General features: G+C 43.4%; 1 protein-coding gene across 4 annotated transcripts; it reads left to right on the top strand.

Moving 5' to 3' along the window:
* Positions 1 to 9,744: 9,744 nt before the first annotated feature.
* On the top strand, positions 9,745 to 18,078 carry LOC307229253 (uncharacterized protein). Of its 4 annotated transcripts, XR_013844124.1 has the most exons (5): positions 9,745 to 9,969; positions 11,043 to 11,435; positions 11,627 to 11,661; positions 11,772 to 11,948; positions 17,060 to 18,078. XR_013844124.1 is itself a non-coding variant. In XM_079999204.1 (4 exons), the coding sequence occupies exons 1-4, from the start codon at positions 9,777 to 9,779 to the stop codon at positions 16,369 to 16,371; spliced, it is 771 nt and encodes a 256-aa protein (XP_079855330.1). In that variant the 5' UTR covers positions 9,745 to 9,776; the 3' UTR covers positions 16,372 to 18,078. The 4 variants fall into 4 exon arrangements, 3 of the variants coding, with proteins under 3 accessions (XP_079855330.1, XP_079855328.1, XP_079855329.1); XM_079999204.1 differs by lacking the exon at positions 11,627 to 11,661 and having other exon boundaries at positions 16,364 to 18,078; XM_079999202.1 differs by lacking the exon at positions 11,627 to 11,661.
* Positions 18,079 to 18,702: the final 624 nt, after the last annotated feature.

Below are 18,702 nucleotides of genomic sequence, written 5' to 3' on the forward strand. Positions count from 1 at the left end.
TCTAAGAGCCTATGATAGTCTCTTAGCCTAGACATAGTCAATGTACATTTACCGAAGTACAAAAGATTTCTAAGACTATGATGGGTAAGAATTGTCACTGGTTAACCCATAGTTACTGATGATGCTTTATCATACATTAGATGAACTCCCACCATTGCTCTGTAGCACTGTGGTAGCCCCAATTCTACCTCTGAATAGGCAGTAGAATAATACGAAACAGGTTGAGGACTTGTCCCTGTACCTGTGGGCTGACAGAGAACTGCACATGCATATTTGCCTCCAGTGGACGTAGCCACATACAGCAAAAAGTTCTTAGAGTAGTCTGGCAGCGCTAGCGCTGGAGTTTCTTGTAACCTCTGTTTGATCGTTTCAAATGCCATAAGACCTTCCTGCGTCCATTTGAGGTTACAATGGAGTTGAGCATTCTCAGTCTCTTTATCATGGCTCTCAAAGACCCTTAGGCAGGCATAATCTTCTACCCAGGCTGAAGAATATCCCGCAATGCCAAGAAATGTCATCATCTCTCTGACTGTTCTAGGCTTTGGTGCCGTTCGAATGGCTTCCAAATGACTTTCATAGATGCTTCTGTTTCCATGGGTTATTGTTTGACCCAAATAAACAACTTTTTCTTGACAATACTGTAGCTTCTTCTGAGAGGCCTTGTGTCCATTGTCTGCCAATAGCTGTAACATGAGAGTCCTCATGGCACGTTTCCTTATCTGGTGAACAGATGACGATGTCATCCACATACTGAATGACAGTACTTTTCAAGATCTGATCAATCCCAGCCAAGTCATCCTGCAACACTTTATTGAAAATGTGAGGGCTATGTTTGAATCCTTGAGGAAGCCTCTTGTACTTGACATACAAAGGACAAACCTCCTTTGTATGTGAATCCAAACAATCCTTGACTTTCTTCGCTCAATGGAACACTAAAAAATGCTCCACACAAATCCAACACTGTGAAGTGTGTAGCCTCTGGAGGAATTTGGGCTAACAAGGTATGTAGATCTGGTACATCTGCTGGAAAATCCTTCACCACTTCATTTATCGCTCTTAAATCATGTACCAAGCGATAGGACTCATCTGGTTTCTTTAAAGGCGATATAGGCGTATTGCTCTGAGGATCCAAACATATTTCCACAACACCTGCTTTTAACAGTCCTTCAATTTGTGGTTCAATCCCTTTGAATGCCTCCTCCTTTAGTGGATATTGGTTCTTCCAAGGAGGTTTGGTTCCTGGAATCAGTTCAACTCTCACCGGTTGGGCTGACTTCACAAGTCCGATGTCAGTACTATGTTGTGACTACAAACATTCTGGAATTTGTTGCAGCATCTCCTCTCTCATGCTGTCTGAGTCCAATTTAGCGCTGAACATTGACTCATGTGTCATCTGCACCACTTGTGGTTGTCCTTGTCCATGAGCTGAAATCATGATTTTCATGAACTTCTGTTCTTCACTTATCCAGATATCAAGATTCTCCTTTATTGGTGAAAAAATGGCTTCCTCAGCTTCTGCCATCATTTCTCCTATTTGCTTCTGCTCAAATCCTTCAGCCACCATTAAAGTCACATGTGGCACATTTTTCTCAATGTCATACTCTTTCTCGAGATACTCATTAGTGTTTATCTTCATAGCTGCTCCTTGTGGTCCCACAATTATGCAGCATGAGGTCAGCTGAACATGCTTGGGTTGACTACTCAACCATTCTTCTGGATCCTATTGGTCAGCTTTCTTGAAATATTTCAGTGTGCAGTGATGTGGATACTCAGGGGGCTTAGCATCAGGCATATTTGCCACAATGAACTTCTCCCACATCTTGGCTGGCTCTAATAGCTCTGGACTAAGATTTCCAATCCAATATACTGAAGGAGTCTCGGTCTCTGGTGCCATAAAAAATTGGTGTTAGACATCAGGTGGCACATCCACCAGACAGCCGTCCGGTGTACACCGTATTGTACAACTTAGTTTGCACATAGCATCTCTTCCCAAGAGTGCAATGGGCGTATGTTCTGACACTAAAATAGGTGGTGTGATTTTCCGATTTCTACAGCAGAACTCAATTGGTTTTGTGAGAGGAATCAGCTGTTTCACACCCTCAAACCCGATTGTCCATACCAATTGGTCAGACATGGGGAAATGTATAGCATCTTCAGGCTGAACACAGGTGAATGCTGCTCCGCAATCTGCCATTACTTCCAATGGCTTATCATTTATTTTCACCTCTATTTTTGGATCTTGTTCCGGCCCTGATACTACCAGCTGACACCTCCCTTTCAAGTCTTCCGGGCACCCCTAGAAACCAGGTTCCGGATCCCCGTAAGGGTTCGCCGGTCCCCTGGGTGGCTGTGTTGTCCTCTGAAGCCTCCTCTGAAGCCTCCTCTGAAGCCTTCTCTGAACCTGTAGCAGTCACGTACAAATTGACCTAGTTGTCCACAATTATGACACGCTCCTTGAGACTGTTGGAAATTTCCTCCTCTTCCTCTTCCTAAATTTCCTTGACCTCTACCTTTCCATGTTTGTGGTTGGTCGAAAACTGGCTGTGTAAAGGAGACAGTGGGGACCACAGGTGGTAGAACCTGAATCTGTCCTTGCTGTGGTTGTGGTGGTACTTGATTTGGTTGTGGCTGGCTCTGCATAACCACAGCTTGTTTCTTTTCCTTCTTCTTGTTATCCACCAACTGTATTTGGTTGAGTTTTCTGAGAGTCTCCTGGTCCTGTTCCTTCTGGTCTTGTTCCTTTTTCCGATATAGCTCCACTTGATGCGCTATGTGGTCCGTATAAACAACTTTGGTCATGCTTCCAAGACAAACCACTTCTGCCAATTTGCTCCTCACTTATAGAGGCAGCCCCTTCTGTATTTTAGCTCGGAGATTTCTCCATTCCATTCAGATCTGGATCATTTCCTGTGACATTTCTCCACACTTGAGTTCTTGACACATAAGCTCTTGGATTTTCCTGTGGGCCCAATGACTCGATAAAGATGATGTCCAGGTGTACGTTTGTTGGAAATGCATCTCTCAATGCTCTCCACATCCAGCCTCTACTTGCAGAAAACAATTCTGGATCATACACCACAGTTGCCACGTATCTGTTTAGGCCTGCCGCCTGCAGGATCTCTTCCATAGCTGGGACTCCAATGAGGCTAGCCAAAAATCTTTTAATATCTCCTATGGCAGGCTGTGTTCCCATCAACACCTCTTCCAGCTTTGAGATCCATGGATGTGCTCCATCTTAAGAGTGGGTAACTTTTCAAGTATGTTACGCATGTCTGTATTCTGCCAAGGCTTGTATTCTAATTTTTGTCCTCTAATTATCACCGGACACATTTTGTCGGATCTCTTTCCTTTTCTTAGACGTAGTGCATTCCTCAAAGTGTCTGGTTTTTGAGGCTTTTTCTTCCGTAGTTTCTTCTCCGTTTTTTGTAGTTCTTGTAATCGTTTTTTCCAATGCTTGTTGAACTTCGGGACAGGTGGAGTCACGTATGTCCTCGAGGCATCCGTCTATACTCCTCTCAATTTCTCTTAAAACCATACATCTGTCATCTCCTACCCCAGTGCTGGCTGCTAACGGTTGAAAACAGGAAGGACCTTCTTCCTCCGATTCTTCATCGCTTTCACCCTGTTCACTGTCATCCGTGTCGTCCGTTCCTGGAACCATTTTCCTCACTGATCAATCTCCTTTTTTCTCTTCTTTAGCCAACATCCGTCTGACTGCTGGGTCGTATCCTCCAATAGCTTCGTCAGAGTCACTCCCAATCTCTTCTCCTATTTTCAGACTTCTGACTCGTTGTCTGCTTCCCAAATGGTTCCTTCTCTTGGTACTGTTGGAGCTCGGATACATCTTGATGGTTGTTTTAGCCTTGCCCATCCCTATTATTTGCTCATCTTCATCTTTGAAGAGATAGTTGCCTTACTGTGTAATCACTGGGAGCTGGGGATAAACATCAGTGAACTTCACCTCCTTCTCATAAGGCGGGGGCATCTTTACAGATGCTGTATGTGAGAAGGGTGCGATAACCTTCTCCATCAATTATTCTGTTTCCTTTTCATTTTTCTTTATTTCTTGTCTACTTTGTTCTTTTTTTTCCTTTGCAGCTTCAAACCATGTCTGTCCCTCCTTTACGAACAGCTGCAGAATGCCAAGTTCTGTTTGTCTTTTCTCCGTGCGTCCCTTTCCTTTCTTGCCTTTCTTTTGATTTACTTTATATTTGGACACAAGCACCTGCATTGTTTTAATCACATCCGGGTTAAGAGTTCCTTCAACTGGCCATGGTTGTTCAATGTCAGGCCAACGCTTGCTCCAGTTTCCTTATATTTTTGCAATATCTTTAATAAGGGGATTATTCTTTTGCACTACATCAATAGGAGTGATTACTTTTGTAATTTTAGTATCCATTTTTGACATCCTAATGACCCTCTTATTTTTCTTTTATTGTAAATCGAATTGAATTATCTTAAAATTTGTTTATAAAGCCCCGTGTAATCACACTCAACCAAAAACACCTGAATTTGCCAAGCCCAAAGGAGACCAATTGCTTCCCACTTGTGAAAGCCACTTCACTTGTTCACCATCTGATGCATCGGATCACACTCATTTATGTTAAATTATCAAAATTATATCAATGTTCACTCTCAAAACAGCCTAGATAAACCATACTCAGATAATGAAACCAAATATTCACAGAACTCAGCAGTATTTAAATCAAATCAACTTTTCCACATGTGATCAATCAATCAATAATACTCCATTAATTAGGCAAATGTCTTAATTGGTCAGTCCGTTGCCAAGTCTCTCACTAAATAATTGCAAATGCAATGTATGAAAAAGAACTACTACAAACCCATATGTGAAAACAAGCTAAACATGTATATTATAACTAAATGTATAGGCATATAGGTAAATGCAGGTGAGGTCTGTTGAAAGAGTTTGTTGATAAACCATACTGGCCTTTATCTGGTTTAGATGGATTCAGGATTCCAAAACGTTGTCATCCACAAGCCTCAGTGTCTGTGAAGATCTGCCAGATGTCTTGTCATCTGCCCTATGGATGATTCAGTTCAGACTCATTCCATCTTCTCTGTTTTTCCCCCAGCTTTCACTCAGCATAGTTAAAGAGAAGAATAAAGAAAAAAGAAAAAGAACAACAGAAGAGTTCAAGTTCAGTGTCTTAGGCTCACTCTAAATTCTCATACAAACTGCAATACAATTCAGTGTGACAGACATTATCATCTTTTTTATTTTGCGCGTACTTGAAATAAAACAATAGTTACTTTTAATCATGCAATGCATTTAAAGTCTAAAGAGTATATTAGTCAATCTGATATCACTTTTCATTAGTTATTTTTATTCTATTTATCTATTTATTTTTATTTTATCTTATTATTTTTTCTTCTAACTACTGAGAGAAAAGAGTAGGCGAGGGGGGGGGGGGGCTCAACAGCCTCTCTTGTCAGGAGGAGTTACCCAAGTTCCACACTGTGTGAAGCACCACCCCTTGCTCCACCTCTTAAATTTAGCAAAGACTTCCAGTATGGACTGGTCGTCAGCGAGTGAACATCCTGTTTTGGCTCCCGTAGGGACAGCCCAGCCCAATGCAGTTACGCACAATCGTAAATCAAAACTGTTTTCTCTCAGCAGCCGAAACACAAAACCTCTTTTCTTGCATCTAGGACGGGCGTCTCCCTTCACCCCAACAAGACCATCCGCTTCTTCAACCAGACAGGACTCACAGAAATCACCGCCACACACACCCCACGCATAAAAAGAAAAGGAAAAAACCGACACACTAAACAAACAATTCACAAATCCTACTTCCAATTCAGAGCAGGAGATTGTCTTTTCTTTTCTGGATGTGTGCATGCATGTGGAGGCAGACTGTGGCTCAAGTCCTTCAGAAGGCTTATTTTGTTATCAAATATATAAAGTCCTGTAAAGGTTCATATCTCACATATCTCGCTCACACACAAAAAGAAAAAAAGAAAAAGATATGTCTGTCCTGCAACACATCCAATCCCCCAGAGACTTCAACAGCGCTTAGCTTTATGTTTTAACGTCGACTCATGTATACTTTTCTAATTTCATCAAAATTTTCACTTTGGCCAAACTTTTAACAAATTATCTTTTTAATCAGATTCTCTCATCATGCATGTTCACTAGTTCTCCAGCGCAGGTTCAGAACCGGTTTTTCCCCACTTTTCTTCTCAAACTTTATTTTTCATCTTATAAGCCCTTAACTTGTAGCTCTTTTTATTTCACTTTTAATCTTACTTTAGGATTTCAACTTTTATCTCTTTTTCACTTTTCATCTTACTTTAGGCTTTTAATTTTTATTTTTGTAATTTTTGTAAAAAAATAAAACTTCAATTTGGTGGCTGATGGGCTTCCCAAGCAGGGGATTTTGGAGATCCTAAGGAACTAAATAAAGGGTACTTGGGCTTAACCTACATCCCATCCATCCCCATCCCTGCACGGTGCTCATACAATCAATGTTTTGGCCTCAGAAAAATTGAATTACACACGTTAAAAAGAAAAAGGCTCGGTATCCATGATGTCAATACCAACCAGACAATTCCTATTATTTACTGAGTAAGAATCCACTTAATGACACCAAAACATTTTCAAGGTATTCTGTTATTTTTACTAGACCTGTGTAAAAAAAATAAAATAAAAAAGCATTCGTTTACACCAAGACTGTGTGACTACGAAAACAGGACAAAGTCGGAATCATGGTGAAGCGGCAATTTGGTCACCTCATTGTCCACACAATGAACATTTTAAATTCAGACGATGAAGCATGTCTCCTGTTGGAACAAGTCAGCCACGTGTTACAACAAAGCAGGGTTGCCAGGTCTGAGCTTTCACGCAATTGGGCTACTTTTGAAGTGCTGCCCCAGGGTGTGTAGACCTATTTTGAAAGCAAATTACATTAAATATTTATAAATAAAAATGGGGTGGTGATGATGAATGGAACGAAGCCGTGTGTAATGGGAACACGTTCTCCGTGAGTCCTCCGGCACCATAAGCAGCTCAATAAGGCCTCCCACGTGTTGAGCCTGCTGCATGCTGGCCAGAGCAGCTCGTTAACACATCACGTTTACCTTTTATTTCTTAAAAACAAACAGTTCAAAAACATCGGAGGAAATATTTACATCATAAACACTAACCCATTTTGCTAGCTAGACAGAGTTAACTATAAAGCAGTTAGCCAAGTCGTCTAGGCTAATCAGCTAATTGGCTAATTGGCTAATCAGCGGCTGGTTGTCAATGAGGAGTCCAATAGACACACACACACACGCACACATACAGTATCGGTCTGTTTGTCCTTCGATTATCTCGACAACCGTTCATCAGATCTACTTCACACTTGGCAGGGTGTGGTGCCGGTGACCCGGGGACGTTCTGTGTCGGAATTGGTGCAATGTGGACACCATAAAGTACCATGGTTACTTTGCAAAAACCACATCCAATCGTTGTGGAATTTCGTAAGGGCAGGAGCAAATTGTTATTTTCAGATATCTAATTTCCAAAAGCCTGTCACCAAACAGTGATTTGCGTCGCTCATTTCCGTTAACTGCCGTGGCTGTGGTGTTCGGTCAGACATTATTCAAAGGGATTTCCAAATAATAAAAATGAACCCAAAAAACGGGACGAAGAAGCGGAACCATGTGGCCCTCCTCTCCTTCTTCCTCTTCTTGTTTTACGTTGGCTGGCATCCAGCTCATTGGTGCAATAGCGCCACGGTCTACTCCGGAGTGCGGATCATACATGAGACATGGAATGGAAATCCTTAAAAAAAAAAAAATTATATATATATATATATATATATATATAACAAATAAATAAATAAATAAATAAATGAAAATAAAACACACCCAGAACAAAAATTCTTCCTCCTGTTTTTTAAAACCTAGTCCTGCTTTAAAATCCCTATCCATGTCCGTCACCCTAACACCCTATCCCTGATTATCCATCATATCCCATAGTAAGAACCCTGCGTCTGCTCTGAGAGCTGCCAGACCCGTGCTCTCTCACCCACGCCCAGGCATCCTTTGAGTGTGAATTCCTGCCGCCCCCCGGTTCCCCCTCACTATTCCTCGCCACCTCCGCCTGCGTCCCATACTTCCCACAGTTGGGACCTGCCCGCTCTGCGGCCGCTTGTTCCCTCGCACGGCGTTCAGTGTCCTGTCCCGTGCACAACAGCCCCCCGACCGGAACCTCGTCAACGCCGTTGCCTCTCTCCTGTGTCCACTACGAATCCCAGTAACTTTGACCCTCCTGCGAATAAGCTACAGATGCCCCCCCCCCCGCCCCCCGCCTGCGCTGGAACCGTCGGGAATGTGACCTGACCCCCCCCCGTGCCCTTTTCCCACTGCACCAAAAGGCCCGGTGACACCCGCTAGCATCCGGCATTTGTCACCGGTGGGAAAGGAAAAAATTTGGACCCCAAATTTTTCGGGATTTTAGTCGGCCCCACTTGTGGTTCGTTCGATGTGGACTGGAGACGTGGGTCGACCGCGTTGGAATCCCGGAGGCCGGCGCATAATTAGACAGGAATATCCGTGTATCATTCCATCGTTTCATGTCCCATTTTAGAATCCTAAATCAGAAGTTACTGACTTTTTTTGGGGGCACAATGGAGAACCCCTCCCCCAGGCCCCCCGCCAGGTTCCAGGGGGGACTCCAGCCCCGCCCCAAGCCGCTCCCCGCGAATGTCCGGTACTCCGCACTGCCTTTTTTTTTTGTTTTTTTCAACGTTTTACAGCTTTACATCATTGTTTGTTTGAGTTGCCGTCTCCTCTGCTGTTTTATTCCCACTCACACTGGAACCACGACACGCCCCTTTTCACGCGTGGTCGTGACATCAGACGTGATGCACCAGAAAAAAAACGGCCTCTCCACCTGCGAAGGGAAAGGTGTCAGTGCCCTATTTTTGTTTTTATTTTGGTCTAACGGTGTCTGGTTTTCTGTTCTGGTGACCGGCTGAAGGACTTTGTATCGTAGGTGGTGGCGACGACGCTGAAGTTGTCTTCTGATTCGACTGAACACTGGAAGTGAGAAGCCGCTTCACAGCGCCTGTTTTCATGGTGCATTCAAATTCCTCTGAATATTTTGGCTTTTCTTTTCAACACGCAGACCACCTAAAACCATGTCTAGATCTGTACTTATAGTAGTCAAACCTGAACTAAACTATAACAAACAGCCCATATTGCTTTTCTAGCATAGTTTCTGAGTTCTGAAAGTAATATTCTATTTGTGAAAACAGGAAACAAGGCGGATTTTACTGTAATTTTCCACACTGGCCACATAAAACTAGGTATATTTCAAAAGCGACTGTATCTATAGCTGTGAAACCCGGACCAGATTATAATTTTTAAAAAGCCCATATTGCATTTCTAACATAATTTCTGTGAATTTGTGAAAGTTATATTTGTGTGAAAACAGGATCAAGGTGGGTTGTACGGTATTTTCTCCACACAGGCCACATAAAACCAGGTATATTTAAAAAAAAAAGACTGTTTTTATAGCTGTGAAACCTGGACTAGATTATTATAACAAAAAGTCCATAATATGTTGTTTTTTTTTGTTTTGTTTTGTGTTGTTTTGGTTTTTTTAGAAACTTAAATGCATTTCAGTTTCTGATTTGTCGCCGTGTGGTCCATGTTTCCGGGGGAACATTATTTTAGCGACACACGCCGGAAGTCCGTGCGCCCGCTAGCCTCGCTTAGCTTGTTTTTGTTTCCCCTCCGCAGCGCTCGTCCGTCCCCGCGTCGAAATGTGGAGGTTAGACACCCTGAGGGCGGGTATCAGCCGCCCGCTGGCCGCGGCCGTGGAGGAGATTTTGGGGTTATTTGAAAAAACCATCTCAGAGTACGAGGAGAAGGTCTCTCGTTTACAAGAAGAGAACCAGGGCCAGCGCGAGTTACTGGACGCTGCGCTGAGTGCCCGCGTTGTGCTGCACGGAGCAGGTGTGGAAGCAGGCATTGATGTTAATACCACATGCTTTCCTTAAAAATCATTTGCTAGGTCATAAATATCGAACCGTCGATCGGTCTGAGGCGGGGGGAGCTCCTACCCTCCTCTGCTGCTCGAGCTCCACTGGGTCCCTCTTACCGTGGACGCGGGGGTATGGACGTTGGGGTCTATACTGGGGACGACGACGTGATGTTTGGTTTTGATGACAGATTGGATGAAGGAACCCACACGATAAATGTCATTCACTTGTAAAACTATGATTTCGACTACTACACAATACTCAAATACAGTTGCAGAATGTATGTGGGCGCTGTGCGATGCCTCCGAAGGCCTTTGTGTGCATAAAAGGAAGAGAGTGAAGTAGTTTAATGATATGCATGAAGCATAATGACCTCACATAATATGACGTAAGATATATCTCATTATATAAGCTGTGATGTGACGTATATATGTAGTAAGCGCCACACAAATCATACAAGTATGATATACACAATGCAAACAGGTCTACAGTCATACGCCGAATCACAACATTGTATGTATGGGCTGGGCAGTGCGTTCTAAGCAAAGTGGAGGCAGTAGAAAGAGGGAGAAAACACACCAGGGGGAATAGTTTACATATAAATTAAACCAGTATCATAGTTTATTAAAACAAACAAACAAACAAAAAAAAAGTTCCTCAAAAGTTATACCGGCTATTTGAGTATTTACATAAACATTTTTCACACTTTGAAAAAGACAAGAAAAAAGGCCTTTGATTTTGTGGAATTGCAGTTGTGGATATGAACTTAAGCCCTATGAGTATTACATTTATCATGTGGATTTAATTTTTCCAATCTGTTTATCAAAATAAACCAAAACCACTTTTTTTTGTTCCAGTATTAAGAGCGGACACATTAAATTTGGTCTTGCTACAACATCTATGATGGTAGCTAGTGGAGCTCATGCAGCAAAGGATGCTGCATCTTCTAACTCTTCTCTGGAAGACAAGATCTGAATGGCGTTACTGAAGTTTCCACTTCCACTTGGTCTCACTCTCCTAGTTTTCCTCCCTGTGTCTGTATCGCAGCGTTCCCTCCAGAGCTCCAGCAGCTCTCTATCTGTAAGAAGGAGCTTCCCCCTGAGCAGAGGGAGTGGAGCCCCCGTCCGGCCCAGAAGGAGCCAGAGCCCCCACACATTAAAGAGGAAGAGGAGGAGTTCCCTGTGAAGAGGGAACACGATGAAGAGTGGTCCCAACTTCATCAGCGCCAAACTGAGGAGAACGGAGAGGCCGCACCTCTAGCCAGCACCTCAACTGAACAGATGGAAGAAGAAGTAGTAGAAATAGAAGTAGAAGTAGATCCAGAAGATCCAGCTGCTGCTTTAGAACCAAGGGGTGCGGTGCAGCTCCTTGCTGCACACTGTTCTGAACCTGAGACTGAAGACAGCGATGGAGGTTGGAAGGAGACCACGGAACCTACAGGTATCTGCTTTTCTTCTCCCACCAAGCTCTTCAACTGAGTCAGTTTCGACTAAACTGTTAGTTCATTTACGACTTCAATGGACTGCTGCATAAATCGCTTAAGCCAGTGTTTTTCAACCACTGTGCTGAGAGCTTGCCAGGTAGCACCAGTTGTATAATTTGGGGACATTTCCAACTCTTTGCAACCCTAGATTTGACAGAGCTACAGGCTGCCAAACGCCGTACGGTATGCAGATCTGCCCCTTAATGTTCAAATGATTAGAAACCTTGAAAGTTGAATAAAATGTATATAGTAGAATGAGACCTCTTTCTGTGTGTCTGTATTTTTACCTTCAGACCTGCACCAGCGCTCTGAAGAAGAGGGCCTTCACCAAAGCAAAACTGAGGTGAACAGAGAGGATGGTGGAGTTTCAGAAGCAGCCAATAGCTCAGATTCTGATTTCGAACCAACTAGTGCTGAGCAGACTGACGACAGTGATGACGTTTGGAAGGAGACGAGAGAACCTCAGTCAGGTAACTTTGAATTTTTTCTCCTAAAAAAACCTGTCCTTTCCCGAAAAATGTCCTTTGAAACCTTTACTTTTTATCTTCACCTCAAATGCCAGACAAATGATCAACAAAGTACAAAAAGCGAAGGTAAAAATACTTGATAAAATAGAACTCTGGTAAAAGTCCTCCATTCTTTATTTTTTCATTTATTATTTTTTTTTTTACCTGTGCTGTCAGCATGTTGGACATACAATACAGAGTATTTGTTCCATTGCATCTAGGAAAGAGTTAGTCTGCAAGTGGAGTTCAACTTCTCAGTCTGCAATGCAACTCTTTATTCATTCTTAAATATTGACAAGAACTGCTGCAATAACTCTGTCCTGTGGACGACCTGTAGGATGACAAGAGCACAGTTTTTTGTTATACAGAGCCGCCACCAATCCCCCTCTTTGGTGAACTATTTGACCATTTTTCGGTATATATACAACTAATCACTAAGGGGAGAATCTCCATGGGTGCGACAAGTAAACATAGAACCAAACAACGACATGTACATGGAAAACCATAAACATAGGAGCAAACAACAACATGTGCACGGAAAAACATAATCATCGGACGACATGTATCGAAAAAACTGTTAATTAGGTCCAGGAAAACTGTAACAGCAATTGGGCGCGTGGCCTCTTCCTGTCATAGATATTACAGTAAATGAGGAAGAAAAGGAGAGGGAAGCAACCAGGAGTGGGTTGGTGGTGTGTGTGTGTGTGTGTGTGTGTGTGTGTGTGTGTGTGTGTGTGTGTGTGTGTGTGTGCCTGTGTGTGTGTGTGTGTGTGCCTGTGTGTGTGTGTGCCTGTGATGAGGCCAGTGCGTGTGTGTTTGTCCACCGGTGAGTGAACAGGGCCCAATTGCTTCTGGTATATAAGGTTGGTATTATGTCCTGGCGCCTCCAAGCAGCGGAAAGTGCCCCGAATCCACCCCTGAGCTCCGGAGCCCCATAGATACCCCACAGCCGCAACAAAGTCCCGAGCACCCTGCCCTGCAGCCACAGAAGACCCCCCGACCCCCAGAGAAGCCGGAAGCCCACGGAGCAACCCCCATGCTCGGCCCCAAGGAGGATAACCCAGTCCCATCAAGCGCACCCCTGAGGCACACACATACAACCCAACCCCATGTGCAGGCACAAGACACAGCTGTAGGCGCAGAACCCGGGCCGCAGGCCCGGAGCCATGTCCCACCCCAACAGACCGACATCCCGTTCCAGCCGGCAAGCCAGCGTGACCCCCATGCATGACCCCCTGAGTGTGCTCAGTGCTGGGCAACTGGATTTTAGCCCTCCACCTGCCGACATCAGCAGGCCGCCAGATTTAAGGGCACTCCACCACTGCAGAGAGGCCGCGCAGCGGGAGTAAAGGCCGACAGCCGTTCCACACACAACAGCAAGTGTTCCCTCAGGAGACCTGGAAGGCTCCACATCCCCAGGTCGCAGGGCACCAGAAACCACCAAGGGCAAGCCTCCAGGACTGGAGTCCTGCTAGCAGGGGGCCCACCCCGACTCCCCCCAGCCAACCATGTCCCCACACAATTGTATTTGTACTCTAAATCAGAGCAGGAAGGAGGGATACAAATGTGGAATTTGGTCAAAGTTGTCCACTTCTCTTGGTTTCAAGTGTATTGGCATATATTTGATAACAATGCAAACATCATTACCAGTAATGGGATTCTTAGTCCCAGAGCCAACTCAACTTGACATAATAAATAAATGAATGCCATAGTTAGTGATTTAAATAAAACAGTAGGGCTGCCCCCAAATAGTCGACCAAACGTTAGTCAACCAGAAGAGTCTTAGTCGACCAAGTCTTTCATTGGTCGGTTGGTCGCAGGGAGAAAAAAAATTATAATTTATTCGGGCGCTGCTCCTGGTCAAAATTAACCTTAAAACTTATACAGCTTGACCTGTGTTTGAAATGCTCTAGGGCTTTTATTTGAATTGTTTTTTAACAAAAATAAATGTTCAGTCTTCTTGTTGGTTGTTCTGACACATTCAGAAGAATGATTACAGATTTTGATGAGCGGCTTTTGCCTATAATTAACAGACGTCTTGCCACATGCGTGTGTGCTGTGCAGCGCTCGTTAATTACATTTATATTTCAAACACTGGACAAAGTTATTGTGTTGGCCTTACTGATGAATTAATAAAATGTTCACTGCCCTTGCTGGTTGTTCTGACACATTCAGAATAGGGATTTTCCCAACGACCAATTTCCCTGACGTTTAAACAGAAGTTTAAACTTAGGCTAGTCTAAAAGTCTGAAAAATATTGCGTATATTATAAGCCATTTGAAACCGTTAAATTACATTCTTCAATAACCAAAATCCCATTTTAAATGCCACAGCACAGGCAAAATTCACCATCTTTCAGGTACTATCGCACCAGCTCAAGCTCCAACTTCCCGACTGACCGGGTGGAGGTAGGCCGGTGGTGCGCAGGGGACTGGAAAGGCATAGTGAGTAAGCAAGTCTGCGCCCCCAGGAAGCTGGGAGGTCGAGGTGGAGACACACTGTAATGCGGAGGGCAGAGTCCGCAGCGCTGGGATATGCGCCCAACGAGGGGTCCCTAACAAGGGGACGCAGACGTTGGAAAACTATCCTCCATACACCACATTTCAGTGCAAATTATTTGAATATGTAATTTAAATGTGTACATTAATGAAATAATAATAGGACGGAAAAGGCACAGCAAGTAAGCAAGTCCGCCGTGGACATTACTCATTACACACTCTAGCGTTTCATACAGGGGTACAGCCATGTAGGTATTATGGTTAATTTTGACAAGGCACAGCTCCCGAACGGTATTTTTAATTTTTTTATTTTTTTTCTTGCAACCAACCGACCAATTAAAAACTTTGTTAAATAAGTTGTGCTACTGGCATTGTGCTACGCACGCTACCGTTTCACAATGGTGAATGTGGGAGCCTACAGCCATAAAAGCGACAAAGAAGTCTTCCAGGACTTTGGAAAGGCTCAGCAAGACAGTGATTTGGACTGGATTAACCCCCACAAACAGCCCTGCTTAGAACATCAACTGTCTGTTCACATGTGATTGTTGGGGATGCAGCCTTCCCCTTGAAAGTCAACCTGATGCGGTCCTATCCAGGTATGTGTAAGTAAAAAAGTATTTATGGCATAAAATGTAGCTTGTTTGTTTGTGTCTGCTGAAAGTTAGTTATATTCATATGCATATCATTGACAGCTAATCATCTACCTGCTACCTCAAGGGTGTATAACTACCGGCGCTGTCTTGCACAGAGAATAATAATAAAATAATACATTTAGAATATTGGCAACAAGATTCCCGGGTCCTTGGCCGTCACATCGAGAGCTCAGTGCATAACGCAGTTAGTGCATAAGTTAGTGCTAATATCCACTGATGATCTGGGGAAACGGCACAGTACATCCCTCTAAACCTTTTGGGACAGCACAACGGCATTAGGCGATGTTGGGCCTGGTGAGTGGAGAAGACCGGAGATGGGCGACAGTCTGGTCGATGCGGAGAGCCTGTCTGGCACCAGGGTATCAGGAGCTGCCATTGCAACACGGAATCACCTGAAGGAATTCTTTCAAACACCGGAGGGACGTGTTCCTTGGCAAGATAATGTAATTGGTTGTGGTTTCAACGACCTATCTGTTTTGAGCAATTAACCCCAGCAACTGTTGGGTTTATTTCACAGTTTAAATTCTAGCTATTGCTTTTCTGAACCTGGGTCAAAACAACAACTTGTAAACAACCTCATTGTTGATGCAGTCATTAAAGTGTTTTGATTGTATGTTTTGTCTGTCATCATTACAGCTTTGTTTTCATATGCTGTGTAGCCTTTACTTTAGATGACATCTTTCTCGATTTGTTGATACCAGTTATCACCAAATTCAGTGATAGAATTGAAAGTTGTATGGAATATAATTTCAGTTTAAAGTTATGCATTCCTTCTTCTACTGAATTATCTACTAACCCTAGTGTCAATTGTAAGTAAACAGTATTCCTAAGAAGTGTGGAAAAATATAAAAGTAAGTGAAAAGTAATTGATACATTGAACACAAAATAGTGAAATCAAACCCAATGTGTCACACAGTCATTAATTGAAATTATATGAAAAAATGTGAGGAAAAGAAATAACAAAACAGGTCAAAGTTCCTGGTTTGCCCCTTCACTTGGAGTGTGGTCATCCAGCTCTTCCAGGTCCATCTTGTACATCATGTCATTAACACTCGTGGGCTTGCTTGAAATGTGCCATCAAGCAAGCCCACGCATAGAATGCAACACCCTGTGGAAACCGGTATGGACCACCAACCATGCTGTCTTTATTGTGCTTGTCAAGGGCATTGTACAGTTTCACAGGGTCTGCATCCTCTCAATTCTCTGCCATCATCTCCTTTTCCTTCAGCTCTGTAGTTGGGAATATGGAGCAGATGGGCATGGCGTGCTGGAGCGGGAGTCCGTCATGGTCGAGAATGGAGTTCTTGATTGTTCAAACACAGAACTGCGGAAGTCTTCAATACAAGTGCTTGCAAATGTTGCATTAGAAAACAGCCAAGCAGTTGTTGGTTCTGTCAAGGGCTCTACCACAACATTCTCTTCTGTCTCCGGAGAAGGAACAGTGTCATTCTACACAGAAGGAAGACATTGTGTTTTTATGATTTGTTATGGAACAAAAGCAACACACTCCAAAATGTACATGACATGGGTGTAAAACAAGGATTTGAGAGTTGCACCCCATGGCCACAAGAACATCCTGAGCCCAAAGCACAGCAGCCACAGAAGATTGTTAAACCCACAGAGAAGCCATCACCCACCCTCATGATGGCGAGCCGTCAAACAGGGAAGAGGCCCTGGAAGGCATCCTATTGGAGGGGAGCACGTTTTTAACTTAAATATATGGACTTCTACTCAAACTTCTATTAATTTGCCATTGCTGTTTACTCATTTCTTTCATTGTTGATTAAAGATCTTAAAGGATGATTACCAGAGTTGATATTTATGTTTCTGTGCATAAACCATTTTCACTCAACAATTAAAGTCACTGGAGCCCTTTCAGATTTGTTGTAATCCACTGTTTTTTCTTCCTCTATTCTTCTTCAAGGAGTGAAATCCCAGTCGGCCCAGAGTCTGGGGTTTTCCTGCCCTGGGTGTCGGTACTGCTTTACATCTCAGATCTTCCTCCACAAACACATTAAGAAGAGTCACAGGGAGCTTTACGTTCAACAGATGAGAAGTGGAGAGGTCAGAGCAGAGAGTCTCCTCCCCTCTGCAGCGCCTGAGCCAATAGGAACTTCTCCAACCACCAGCAAACAGAAAGACACACCAGGAAGTCACAGTTGTGACCAGTGTGGGAAAACTTTCAGGTGGCCAAGTCGTCTCAAAGTACATCAGCGTATTCATTCAGGAGAGAGACCCTACCAGTGTCTACAGTGTCAAAAGAGCTTTTATATAAAAGGTCAACTCAAACAACATGAACGTGTCCACACAGGAGCTAAGCCGTACCGCTGTCCACAGTGTTTGAAGAGCTTCACTTGGTCCTTGCAGCTGAAGGCACATCACTGCATCCAAACTTCTGATTAAACCTCGTGTTGATTCTGGTGCGTTTTCAACCAACAGGTGTTTGGGTCCCATCCCCAAAGCTGTTACTGTAGAGCTTTGTGGAACCGTTCATAGAACTCTGAGCATTTGTTCTATACATTTACCACAATCAGTGTGTACAATCAAATCAGCAAATAACCATTAATTGGAACATAGAAGGTGTATGCCCCACACAAGCACATTAAAGGTCACCTATTCTATTGTTAGTCTCCAGTTCCTTAATCCTAAACAGCTTTATTGTCCTATTTTGATACATTTGGCTAATTTCACAGTGATATAATTAAGGAGATGTTATAATATCAGTATTATGACTATTTTTTACTGCTTATGGTATGTATATATTGTGAATTTTGTGTACATTCTCCTATTGTTAGTCTATGCTTCCCGATTGAATGCAATGCCTGCATTTCCTAAAGTACTATCTTTTCTCTTATATTCTTTACATCATATAGTTTCTATGTATGTTTTACACAGATTTTACTGTATGATAAGCAGTGTTATAATGTATTTTTACTACACAAGACAACCATATTTTACATATGTATCATCAGAAATTAACTCAATAATAAACTGATAAATACGATAAAACAAAGTACAACCAGTGTCTCTCAGTACATGAAATTGTCATTTCACTATTGAATGATGGCCATGTGACCACAGACTAATCAGCACACAGCACAAGTTTAATTTAACCTGAACTATGACCAGGTGAAAAAGCTCCCAAGGAGCAGCTGGCCACTAAAGCTACCCGTAAAAGCACTCCAGCCACAGCTACAGGCCCGGTACCATGGCTCTAAGAGACATCCGTCGCTACCGGAAATCCCCCAAGCTGCTGATCCCCAAACTGCCCTTCCAGAGCCTGGTCAGAGAGATTGCTTAGGCCTTCAAGGCCAACCTGCGCTTCCAGAGCTCCACTGTCATGGCTCTCCAGGAGCCTTGTGAGGCTTACCTGGTTGACCTCTTCGAGGACATGAACCATGCCAAGAATGTCAGAATCATGGCTCAACACTGTGGCCCAGTGGTATCCACAGTTGCCTCACTACAAGAAAGTCTCAGGTTCAAATATCAGCTGTCCCAGGTCCTTTCTGTGTTGAGTTTGTTCTACCAATGTTTGTGTAGGTTTCCTCCCAAATGTCCGTGCCCCTG

The sequence above is a fragment of the Zeus faber genome (assembly GCF_960531495.2).
Source record: "Zeus faber genome assembly, chromosome: 4".
NCBI classification, from domain to species: domain Eukaryota; kingdom Metazoa; phylum Chordata; class Actinopteri; order Zeiformes; family Zeidae; genus Zeus; species Zeus faber.

Excerpts from the sequence above, each read along its gene's own strand:
- LOC307229253 (XM_079999202.1), top strand. The coding sequence starts at position 9,777 with ATGTGGAGGTTAGACACCCTGAGGGCGGGTATCAGCCGCCCGCTGGCC. Across the intron at positions 9,970-11,042 it reads CGTTGTGCTGCACGGAGCAG|CGTTCCCTCCAGAGCTCCAG; the intron begins GTGTGGAAGCAG and ends TCTGTATCGCAG. Across the intron at positions 11,949-17,059 it reads GACGAGAGAACCTCAGTCAG|GAGTGAAATCCCAGTCGGCC; the intron begins GTAACTTTGAAT and ends TTCTTCTTCAAG.